At 44.7% G+C, this 12,875-nt stretch overlaps 1 protein-coding gene across 1 annotated transcript in view; it reads left to right on the top strand.

The window, feature by feature from the left end:
• LOC119399177 (ATP-binding cassette sub-family C member 2) overlaps positions 1-12,875 on the top strand; it is a 72,080-nt gene that overhangs the window by 56,364 nt on the left and 2,841 nt on the right. The window contains exons 9-11 of the mRNA XM_037666026.2: positions 3,009-3,167; positions 5,007-5,173; positions 8,200-8,394. Coding sequence (XP_037521954.1) covers positions 3,009-3,167; positions 5,007-5,173; positions 8,200-8,394 — 521 coding nt within the window. The remainder of the gene's footprint in view (positions 1-3,008; positions 3,168-5,006; positions 5,174-8,199; positions 8,395-12,875) is intronic.

Here is a 12,875-nt window from a genome sequence, read left to right as displayed (position 1 = left end):
GGCGCGGCGCCAGCGCGGCTGGCTCCGTTCGTGAGCGAGGCGAGTCACCGCGCCATAACGGCGCCGAACGGCAAACGTGCGATATGTATGGCGTATACGACGGCGCCTTCATCACGGAAGCCAATCGAAACGCGCTTCAGGACAGTGCCGTTATGATGATGATGATGATGATGACCTCTTACTAGTGGCGCTTACCCACAAAGAGGGATGGGCCAAGAACCGGGCGGCAGGATTTTGAAGTAAATACTTATGAGGCTAAAGATAAACGTTGTAATTTTAGACTAAAATAGATAACAAAAAAAAGCCGGCAGATCCCACGCATTGTGGGAATCGATGTAATGCGAAGCAGCCAGCAAAGAGCCGCATACATCGTCTTGAATGTCATTGAGGAAAATGCGTGTCATGGTTTTCATGTTAACTCCTATTATGTTCGTCACACAGTAACGTCGCGCAATACCAACTTCGGGGTAGATCAAGCTAGCGAAATGGCCCCCAGCGCACCATGAGCGTGGCACGTAAGTCATGCTGTACATGACATGCGTGTCATGATTTTCATGTTAACTCGTGTTTTATGTTCGTCACACAGGCACGTCGCGCAATACCAATTCCGGAGTAGATCAAGCTAGCGAAACGGCCGCCAGCGCACCATGCATGAGCCTGGCACGTAAGTCATGCTGTACATGACATGTGTGTCATGACTTTCATGTTAAGTCGTGTTATTTGTGTTCGTCACACAGTCACGTCGCAAGATACCAATTTCGGCGCAGATCAAGCTTGCGAAACGGCCGCCAGCGTCCCATGAGCGTGGCACGTAAGTCATGCAGTACATGACATGCGTGTCATGATTTTCATGTTAACTCGTGCTATTTATGTTCGTTACACAGTCACGTCGCAAGATACCAATTTTGGTGTATATAAATCTAGCGAAACGGCCGCCAGCGCCCCATGAGCGTGGCACGTAAGTGGTGCTGTACATGACATGTGTCATGACTTTCATGTTAACTCGTGTTATTTATGTTCGTCACACAGTCACGTCGCAAGATACCAATTTCGGTGTATATGAAGCTAGCGAAACGGCCGCCAGCGCCCCATGAGCGTGGCACGTAAGTCATGCTGTACATGACATGCGTGTGATGATTTTCATGTTAACTCGTGTCATTTATGTTCGTCACACAGTCACGTCGCAAGATACCAATTTTGGTGTATATCAAGCTATCGAAACGGCCGCCAGCGCAGCACGAGCGTGGCATGTAAATCATTCTGTACATGACATGCGTGTCATGATTTTCATGTTATGACTTGTCATGTTCGTCATACAGTCATGTTACCCCATACCAATTTTGGTGTACATTCGATTAACCAAGCGACCAGGAGAGGACAAAGTCGTAGGCGGCTAGATAGATAGATAGATAGATAGATAGATAGATAGATAGATAGATAGATAGATAGATAGATAGATAGATAGATAGATAGATAGATAGATAGATAGATAGATAGATACGCTCAAAGTCGCAGAAGTTCGCTAAGAAATGCTTCGCATTTAAAACATAGCTAATACTTGAAAATTTTGCAGAGCACACAGTCAGACTATCAGATGTGATGTTTAACGGATGTGACAACAGTTGGAATTAGTACCGTGACTCCAACCAAAATGCTAACTTTCTTTCTATTCATCTACCTTCCAAAATAGGTCAAATGGACACCCGAAGAGAGTCACGCGGCCGTGACCCTCTTTTGGCTCTCTTTTTTTTTCTTAGAGTTTACTCTTTACGAGGAAGTGACGAAATTAGAAATAATTAGACACGTCGAAGGAGAATTTGGTCATGAAAAATGGCGAGTCGTCTGAGATACGCAAGTAGACAGCGTATTTAGATAGCGTATTCTTTTCGTTCGATGTTTATCTCTGTGATTATCTGCTTCTTATTAGTGCATATATATTTCTTTCTTACGCATGCGCTAAGAGCTATCTTTCCTGTCTGGCCGCTTCCACAACAGGCCGCTTTCCACGAGACACTGGCGCGATGCGTTATCGTTCAAATTTCGTCACTTCATTGACACGGGAAGTTCCGGTCTGACGTAATAGACCGGCCACGTTTCTTGCGCGCTGGGTGCGGTCAGTTTTCAGTTACTGCCTTAACCTGAAGTTATCAATATGTCAAATTAAATGGAACTTTTGTCATTTCTAAAAAAATGCGTGTGCCCTAAATTGCGAGGACCTACAACTTTCTCATATAAACAAGAGCCCTCAACTCAATAATTAAAAGTTAGTTAATGAGTTCTTGTCACTTAGTTGCTTCAATAACACTTTAAAATTGGGAAAGTATTTCTGCCCCGACGTAGAGTTCGTGTGCGAAGACGAGAGGAGCGTGGCTGTCATAGCATTTTGATTAAAAATGTGTATCGTGTAAAAAAGAACATCCTGTGTGGTTTGAGTGTCCCAGCGTAGACAATCCGCCTTTTCCATTTTCCTGTGCTGCCATTCTGGCATTTTAGTAGGGTTTTAGGAGGGGACGCGAAAACCGATATCGCCAGAACAAGGGCCTCAGAGATTAAGAGGCGTTGCTCGACTTCTCCGCTAGGGGAAGGGCCCATGCGCTGTGGCATCGCGAAAAATTGGGAATACATATCGACGCTCAGTCTGCCTATTACTGCAAGCCACAGCGGTCGCAGACTTTGCATTTCGTCTGATTCTACCTTTTAGATTCGATGGACAACGCGCCAGTGCTACTGGTTGCGTGCACGTTGAGGAGAACGTACATCCTACTGTGAAAACTATTGCATAATTTTAGTGCTCATCAAAAGAAAAAACCGCTAATCTGTGCTAGCATTTTTTGTGAATTAATAAAGAATGTAATTAAGCTCCCTGTATTCTAGGCAAAGTTACGGTTGCTCTTAAATAAATATGAAGGAAAAAGGCTAGCATCTATGCATAAACCAAAGTATTTCTTGTTTTATGATTGTTTCTCTTTACCTGTGGCACACTGGTCACTTGCGAGCTCACATTGCAGGTCGGAGTAGTCGGGCGCACTGGAGCGGGAAAGTCATCCCTTGTGCTCGCCCTACTGCGCCTGCTCAGGCCAACTAAAGGACACATCGTTATCGACGACGTGGATATCTCTACGGTGCCGCTCCAGACGCTGCGAAGGAGCATTACAGTCATTCCTCAGGTAACTAAATAAAGTGCAAAAAAAACGTCTTCCTAACGACTGAAGTTTAGGCTCAACTTTTTTTTCTTTGCCAAATTTTCATTATTGAAAGGCTCGAATGCGAAATGGAAAATCATATTCTCTGTAGCAGTGCATTTGCAGAAAATGACAAATTATTATTCCGTTCAAGACAACATACTGAGCGTTCGTGCTAACTCGAGCAAAGGCTGAAAAATCCAAGTAAGCGCTAACGAAATTCAACATAGTCTAATGCCTTTTTGGGCTAGTCTGTGCACATTTACTAATACATTGGGTAAACAATCAAAAACAATTATTTGCCAGCCACGGTAGCTTAAACTACAGGAATGCGAACCTGAATGGCTGCCGAGGACTGACCGACTGACATCATTGAAGGAATTTTAATATTGGCAGCACCAGTCCAAATATGACTGATGGCATGTTTGCTTTTAACACTGAAGTTGTTTAAGGCAGCTGTAATTTGTGCGGCCTATCCTACGTCGCCTGCCCTGTGCAGCCACAGAAATTGGATAAATCCCGCTACCCACCACTAATCTGCTAAAAATGAAGAAGATAACAGTTGACCCAACAGACGGGTATGAGCCAGAGAAATTTGTGTGGCCTATCAGAAAACTATATCACAAACGGATATGTGCCATAGGAATTGGGTAAATCCCACTACTCACCACTGGTCCACTAAAAAGGAAAAAAAAACAACACTTAGTCCAACACTAGGGAACGGGAAAGGCAACGGTAGCTGCGAGAAGACCCCGAAGACATCGATTACCTACACCACCGACGGCCTGCCCCTAGATCTATGAGAGGTGCAAACGTTTGGTTCAGCGCGAAATTCTGTCTGGCGTTTGCACGTCCGTGTTGTGTCTGTGAGTGTATGAGAGGTGCGAACGCCTGGTTTCAGCGCGAGTTTCTGTCTCTGGAGTTTGGACATCCGTGTCGTGTCTGTGACTGTCTGTGCTTTAACTCGAACCTCTCTGCGCTGAGAATCAATGTAGAAACAACCTAGAATCACCTAGCTAGATCTTAGCAACGACGTAGAAGCAACCTAGAAACAACTAATAATAAATGTTGGCGTTTAACGTCCCAAAACCACGATTTCATTATGAGAGACGCCGTAGTGAAGGGCTCCGAAAATTTGGATTATCTGGTGTTCTTTAACGGGCACCTAATTCTACGTGCACGGGCTGCAATCATTTTCGCCTCCCTGCGACCTGCGGGTCAGCAGTCGAGCACCATAACCGCTTTACCACCGTGGCGGTTACCTAGAAACAACCCTCATCACCTAGCGAAGGCCTACAAACAGCCTAGAAGCAACCAGATCAGTCTCCAGAATCGTCCAGTTTCGCTGTTTCAAGGCTTGCGCGGCTAAGTGCAAGCTTCACCAATATTTTTCATGGTATGCATAGTGTTTGTTATATGCCATGTTTGCATTCTACATTGCCCAAGACCGGCAATAAAAACAAAAGCCGCGGTAGCTCAACAGGTAAGGTGTCGCGCTGCGAACCTCGAGGACGCGGGTTCAAATCATGGCCGCGGTTGGTGCATTTCGAAGGGGGCGAAGTGCAAGAACGCCGGTGTACTTAGATTAATGCGCTCGTTGAAGAATCCCAGGCGCTCAAAATTATTCCGGAGTTCCCCACAATGGTGTGCGTCATCATGGTTTTGGCTTGTAGAACTGCAGAAATTATTGTTAACCACAGTTACTTACAAACATTGGAACTATTCCTTTGAATGCTAAATCTTGAGTGAAGAAGTTATAAAGCCTAGTGAAAATATCCAAACCTTAAGTATATTTTAAGTCACACAAACGAGATCAATTTTCAGGACCCCAGCCTCGTCAGGGGAACGCTGAGGATGAACCTGGATCCCACGAATTCACACTCTGACGGAGACATCTGGCGGGCCTTGGAACACTCCCACCTTGCCAAGTTCGTCTTGGAAAACCCCAAAGGATTGCAGCTTGAAACAGGAGATGGCGGCGATAATTTGAGGTACGTTTACCAAGAGTTCGAAACAATGCCAACAGATCATTTTGTTTTCTCTTTTTCTGAGTGTTACGTGCAGAGCACTCTGTTCGTGGAGCCGATCTTGCTGCATGCACATCCGGAAGCGATGTAATACGAAGAATATTTCAAAGATGCGAGTTGCAGCGTCCATACATTGGTAACTGAAACTACTGTTTTGTGGAATCAAGAAGCAGCGCTATACTCCCTAATTGCACAAAGTTGTGGAAAATGGGCGCTCGCGGCACGTTATGCATAGATGACGCTCTTTGTTTCAAAGATCCAGGCCTTCTTGTGATTTTGGTGCATAGAGTAGCCAAGGATTGTCCGGAGGCATGATAGAGGGCTGAGAATGCAAGATTAAACTTTCTAGTTGGATCCAATCGACGGCAAATCGGATGCATCCACAAAGGAGCTATCGTCCCGTGCGATGAAATTTGTGCACATGCCGTCACGATATGCGCTGCGCATTCGCGGAAGCTCGCCGATTCGCTTCTCGCAGGTTCCTTCTGAATACACCACCAGCGCTAAAGTATATGCTACGTGCGTATGTACAAAGATTTACCACGCTGTATACTCAGCAAACGTGGTCACTGTGTCACTTAGGCAGTTACTTCAATATACGTTACTACCATAAGAATCACAAAACAAGCTGGGATCTTGTTTCAATCTATGTACGTTGAGTATCCCAAGCGCTCGCAGAGTCGCTGAGGGCCAGTAAAGAACGCTACATCGAACTTGCTTGCAGAAACAGTACACACATTACTGTACTGCTGGTATCGGCTATACGCTACGTTGTATACAACCTCAGTCCGCCTCGCATATTTCAGCGTGCCAGACACACGCGTAAAAAGAGATAGATAAACGGCTTTCTTAGTAACAAATTACTGACAGTGACACGTACAATAGGCACGTTAACTTCGCCCAGTGCCATAGCACCGAGAAAAAACATTACATATACTGCGGGTCAAATCGCTATTCGGAACAAAACTGCAAACACGAACACACGTTTAACCCACAGCTATTATCATGCACATTACTTCCGTCGCACATGTGTACAGTAGGCCCTATAGTTTTCATCACGTGAGACATGACATAAATTTATAATAACAGCGCAGCCGGCAAAGCCTGCGCCAGAGGCGTAGCGTTCTCATCTTGCTACTAGGGGAGTCATGTGGAAAGCGAATTTATTGTGAATTGAGGGAGAAATACAATATAAGTTGCTGCTGTTGTGATCCAATTTTTATTTACAAATAATTCAATCTAGTTTTAATCTAGTTTTCTTGGTCACACGGGATCAAATCACCCACTTGGGCGGAGTCTTGGAGAAATACGAAAACACAAAATAATCTTAGGACGAGTAAGTATCATTTCAAAACTTCGGCGATATATATATATATATATATATATATATATATATATATATATATATATATATATATATATATTCAATATGAAGCAATGCACTGTTCAAGGAGAAAGTTAGTGTTATTAATTTATTATCGCGGCTGATTCCAAGTATTTCTCGCATATGCTGGCCGCTCGTGGCAGGTGGAAATTGCGGCTGAAAAGAAAAACACTGTTGTGGAACACAATAAACACTTCAAAGGCCACATTAAGTTATTGCTTATATATGTATAGTACAGGTTCTCAGTAGCTCTTCCGTGTGGACGCTGAGAAGATCTAAGATGTCAGACAAAGCAAGTTTTAGAGCATCCAGCCAGCTCCACTTCGGGAACACTGTCGAAACAGCGAAGCTTATCCCCGTCTTTCATCAGGCTATATCGAACTTCTATGTTTTTCAAGTCTTCCATTCGCTGTTGCTTAGCTTCGGCCTCTCTTACGCGAATATCGCGATTGGCTCGGCTACTACATTGGCTCGGCTACTACATGAAGAACCCGCCGTCGGGCGGGTTCTTCATCGGGAGAATGAGAAATGTTCGCCATCTTGAAAGCGCAAACTCTTGAACACTGCCACTGACGCGCTATTTTACACTCCACTGCGCCTCACCTCACGCCATCTTGGCGGTGGTGGTCGTTGTAAAGGAGAAGGGGAAAAAAACACCGCGCATCTCAATAGGGAGCACGGTGCAGCGCCTTGAAGGGTACAGGCGCTTAGCCGTGACCCCGATACGGGAGACAGAAAGGAGCGTCTTCTATTTCCTCATTCCTTCTACGTCTAATAAATAGCCACTTATATATATATATATATATATATATATATATATATATATACATATATATACATATATATATATATATATATATATATATATATATATATATATATATATATATATATATATATATATATATATATATATATTGAAGGGTAGGGGATAGGGGAAATATGAAAAGGACGTGATCGGAGCGCGACTGGGGCGACAGAAGGGGAAGAAGTGATAGGAAAGATGGAGGAGCGTTAGAGAAGTTAGCTTTTGCAGATTCGAGGTGAGGGCCAGTTGGTGTGGAGCATACTTGGTGAAAATTAAGCGCAATGGACGGGACAAAAGAAGGAGAACACAGGACGAAGCGCTTACTCGAGTCGTGGCACATCCAGAACACACCTGCGAATGTGAACCGGTCCCTCGGAACAATGCCTCCGATCTACGTGCACGGCCTCCGGAATGTGAGGGAAAGAGAAAGGCGGAGCCAAAAACAAGCTGCGACGAAGCCCCCCTGATCAGCACAGTCACCCCTCAAGAAGAGACCAAGCCGGTCTCGAAACGTCGGGTTTCCTCCAAGAATTCGTGGCTGGAGGTATTTCAACTTCTTAAGCGAAATTAGTACACTTTTTCTAAATATATTGATGTAGATTCAAAATTAGGAGTCCACACATTGTGTTGAAGGAGTTCCGACAGTTTTTAACGCATGACTTCGGCACGAAATAGAACATTGAATGTCTTATTTTATGCGAAAATAGATTTTTGTATTGTACACAAAAGTTTTGTGTAGGTGATGTTCGCTGCGGAGAAGATCGTTCTGTGATGAATTGTTCGGTGCGTTTTGCGCAGCGTGGGCCAGCGGCAGCTCGTCTGCCTGGCGCGGGCTCTCCTGAGGAAGTCCAAAATCCTGCTTCTTGACGAGGCTACATCGCAGATGGACGGCGACACGGATCGTCTCATACAAGTCACACTCAAGAAGGCATTCGCGAACTGCACTGTTGTCACCGTGGCACATCGCATTCACACGGTTCTCGATTGCGACAGGTATCGCGAAGAGTTTTTTTAAAGCAGGGTCCTCTTGTGGCTGTTACTTCCTTTTATCACTTGTATGCTGCTGCTAAAGTGGCGCGCGAGCAGCGCCGCAAACAATAGGCCCAAAGAAAGCGAACGGCCGCTGACTGCAAACTTTGTTAACTTTCGAAAGAGCCTCTACATATACGTACACGCTTCAGCTAACTGCATTGAACATGTGTAGCCCGATACGGGAAAGCTGAGGAGCAGCAACTACTTAAAGGGACCCTGAAACGGTTTTTTGAAGTTTTGACAGCGTTTAGGAAAGAGCATTCCCAAATCATTCGCACCAGACATTAAGCGACACACCGTGTACTAAGGCCGCTACGGACAGTTATAACTATACCCTCCTCCTCACCACTGCCTTGCACCCTCAACTCACAGACACGCTGTCATCGCCGTCGATCGCAGTGCTCTCATGAGCGCACACGACGGTTTGAGCTTCGCCCAGTCATGACCTCCGATATTGCACGCCGACAGGTTGCGCACAATCTCGGAGACCCAGTGTGCCAGGCAGCACGCTGTCTGGCAACAAAGACGAAGCTCGCGGAGTGGTTTATGTCTGCTCCGACAGGTGCCGCCACACTACCAGCCGATCTTATTTTATTCTCCTATACGGCGACAACCTGCAAAAGCATGCGGACAAACAAAAGGAATTCGAGAACGATCACCGATACGCGTAAACTCAGGCAATGTGGTTGTGCCTTCAGGGGTGAAGTTACAGCTGCAGACATGTCGATTGTGGCGCTGAACGGATAGCGAGAACGCGACGCTCACTGCAGCGACGAGCTGAAGAGATTCCGCTCGCCAGAGGCCTCAGAAACATTGCACGATGTCGCATCTTTACAAGTCACCAATCGCTAGATATGTGGTACACAACACGGCTAGGGCAATTCATTGTGTCCAAGAAAAGAAACCTCGGGATAATATAACTGTCGCTCAGCTCACGTCAACAAGGATCACGTTGTAACACAGCCAGACGACGCTCGCTGCCCACAGGAGGTTCAGTGACGTGGCCTGCACATATCCAATGAGATCAGCCGCCTGCGTGACGTCGCGCTTCCAAGGCGACGCGCACTGGAAGTGGGTGGTTTGAAAACGCGTTTGGCTGAGGTGCTGTAATCGATGGCGATTCGCAGATTTGAAGCCTTGTAATAAATTACACAGTTTACGCACAGAGCTCAAATCGGTCTGTAAATGATCCTTAGGACGTCCTCTACCGGCCCAATGTGTTCTTACAAAATCGTCAAAACCGTTTCAGGGTCCCTTTAAGAAGAGTTAACGAGGTGTTTAAGAAAGGGACTTATTGTCAATGATTGCCTCAGAATGTTCACTAATAAACATATCGGCTCGCCTTTTTTTTCTAAAAGTCGTCAGTTATTTTGCATGCTTATTATTATTAATACACAAAAGAGATGTCACAAAGACAACTACCCAAACACGACGTCTACGGTGCTTAGCTAAGTGTGCATAATCATCTTTACCAAAGGGCTGCCGATTCTCTTTAATGTGGGTGTCAACGCCAGTATGTATAGGACACGCGCTTGGTACTGGACGAACTTTCTTTAAATGCACATTTCTTCCTGTCCCGCCGTAGTTCCTCATCAGTTTGGGAGGTTCATTGCGGCCTGTGACGGCAGCTGAAAACATCAGCTTTGAACCGCCTGGCAACATTCCACGCAAAGAGTGATAGACGTAAGGCGCGACAGCGATACACTTTTGTTCTGTATTTTCTCGCCTTTTCCTTAACTTGGTGGTTATTATTCTGACCGTAAATGCGACTGTGAGTGTAAACTTGACTTATAACAGGGGGCGAAATAAATATACACTATAGTTGACTTGCGGCCGAGTTGCTACAGCATTGCAAAAAGACCGATGCTCTAACCATTACATCCCAGGATCACGTCCGAAAACTCGAGGAAAACACCTTTCAGCATTTCTCTCGTGCAAGCCGGAACTTTTTCTATGCTTAATGGCCGTTATCTGCTTCGCACGACGAGGACTACATATATCGTTTAGCCGGCCGTGTAGCTAGGCGTTGCAGAACGCATTCATTAGCGATGTGGGCTGCTCGTCTCGAATTGTCCTGTGGCGCTTTGTCATAGTTCTACAATGTTAACCATGTCGTGAGCGTTTTAATGGTAACGAAAATTTCGGCTTTCTCTGCGAGGTTATCCCGTGATGGCTGATAGACGCGTTGCTGGATTGTGTGGCATCTATTCTGCCCCAATGCGAAGGTACTAACCAAACTTGTTTCTTCCAGAATGTTTTATTTCATTGACATCTACATATTATAGCGCCCAACGGCAGCAACATGTAATTCCGCCTAAATGGGGTAACATTAAGAGCATGTGTATTTTCATTTAGTTGCCCAGCTGCACTTATTAACGAAGCAAGTTGCAGTAACAGTTGACGATGACCACGACGACGATTACGATGGTTGCTACACTTTCCACTTCTACACACACACACCTATATATATATATATATCACTTCTACATATATATAAGCATATATATATATATATATATATATATATGCTTATATATATGTAGAAGTGATATATATATATATATATATATATATATATATATATATATATATATATATATATATATATATATATATATATATGTATATATATATATGCTTGTGTACGCCTTATATCTTCCAAGATGGCGTTTTCATCGTCCTTTCCGACTGATTATACACAAATGCACATCACAACAAATTCAGAGGTAACATATCACATGCTGGGTTAAACTGAAGGCAGTCTGATTGTAGTTGACGAGGCTGTCACATATTTAGCGAGAGTAAAAACAACGACGTTCTTCGCCCGCTGGAATTGCCCATAATAATTAATCTTCGCACAGTGACGAACATATATTAAGAAAAATAAGGCATTTGAAAGCTGTGCACAAAAGTATAACCTCTAGAAGGAACCACAACGCATTGCGATGGATATAGAGGTGCACGTGGCTAAAATGAGCCGAGCAAAGCAGCCCAGCCTTGCGCCGCAGAAACTACGTGGTATCGTTATCTGACACCTGTTTATAATCGCAATGGTAAATACAATGGAGATCGATTGCATCGCAATCTTATTTGAGAAGTGTTGCAGTCACATCTCCTCAACAACGAACAATTTCTTTGAAAGTCTACTACAGGTCAGAAGCTCGCATCACAACCGAACAACAGTTCGCCTTCGCGAAGCGGTGCGGCTCTTGCAGCTGAACTCCGACACTATGAACTCCGACACTAAGCGCGCAAAACTCCGGCACTATGTTCTCGTCCATTTGTGACCGCACAGTGAGGTCCGCTGACCATTCGGTGCTGGATGCCGAAAGAAACGGCCAGCTTTTCGTGCCTCGAAAGCTCCGCCAAGTACTGTTTCTCGGCGTCTTCGTGGCCTCTACTTATGTCGACGTTAGCAGACGATTTCGCGTAGCTTACATTGATGCCCGCGCGCTCCGCTGAGGGTGAGGACAGTCGCGTCGTCTGCTACGACGGCCGCCATTGCGCCTCCCGCCGCATCTAGGCGGCATGCGAAACGCGCTGCACAACGCACTTGCGGTGCATGGATGCGCCCGGAAATAAGTGCACGCGAGTGAGCGTTCACTTAACAAAACACGTTGCGGGGCTAGTTGGTGATACATTCTTATTTAAAAATTGTAGCGCTATATTAGACGAGGACAAGAAGAAAGGTACATGACAGGACGGGCGCTACCTTTCTTCTTGTCCTCGTCTAATATAGCGCTACAATTTTTAAATAAGAGCGAGCGTGTTCTTTTTCTTTTCTTTTTTGAAGCTTGGACAGCTTTTGGTGCTGTTTTTGCGTAAGTGCTTATTAAAAGAACATGTAATTCATGTAAGCTGACGGCCTGTGCAAGTGTTATGCGCTAGAGGTAGATGTAGACTTTGTTAAGTTGAAAACGAATCCTCTTCCTTACGTCGGAAACGACAGAGTTAAGTCTAAAGCCTTACTTAATTTCCTTGTAAACTCTGCATTCTAAATACACAAAGAATCGTTTAAAGTATTTATATACATGTCAGCAGCAGCAGCAGCAGTGTATATATCTCAACACACGCACTTTAGTGATGCGAAGCTACCTTAGCGCGACTAAGGCGGCTAATTTTGCTAAGTTTACAAACAATTTACTCGTTTATTATAAATGGCATCATACATATTGTACACAGGATAAAGGGCTGAGGAGCAGTATGGTGCAGATATCCTGCTAAGATGAAATGAGAGCTTCTTTATGATAATTATTGCTGACATTTCTTGCTCCTTATCTGGGGCCGCATTTGTATCGGCACTCGAGTTGCATCTTGAGTCCTTAGCAGAATGATTAATACGTGTTTTATAAGCCATAAAATCAAGCCATAAGCCATAAAACGCGCAGTATCTGTGTGTTTGTCCTTTTGTATATGCAGATTTCTTTTTTTTTAATGCCCGA

Source organism: Rhipicephalus sanguineus, chromosome 1 (assembly GCF_013339695.2).
Source record: "Rhipicephalus sanguineus isolate Rsan-2018 chromosome 1, BIME_Rsan_1.4, whole genome shotgun sequence".
NCBI classification, from domain to species: domain Eukaryota; kingdom Metazoa; phylum Arthropoda; class Arachnida; order Ixodida; family Ixodidae; genus Rhipicephalus; species Rhipicephalus sanguineus.
Note: the sequence above shows the minus strand (reverse complement) of the source record. Positions and strands in the feature narration are given on the sequence as shown.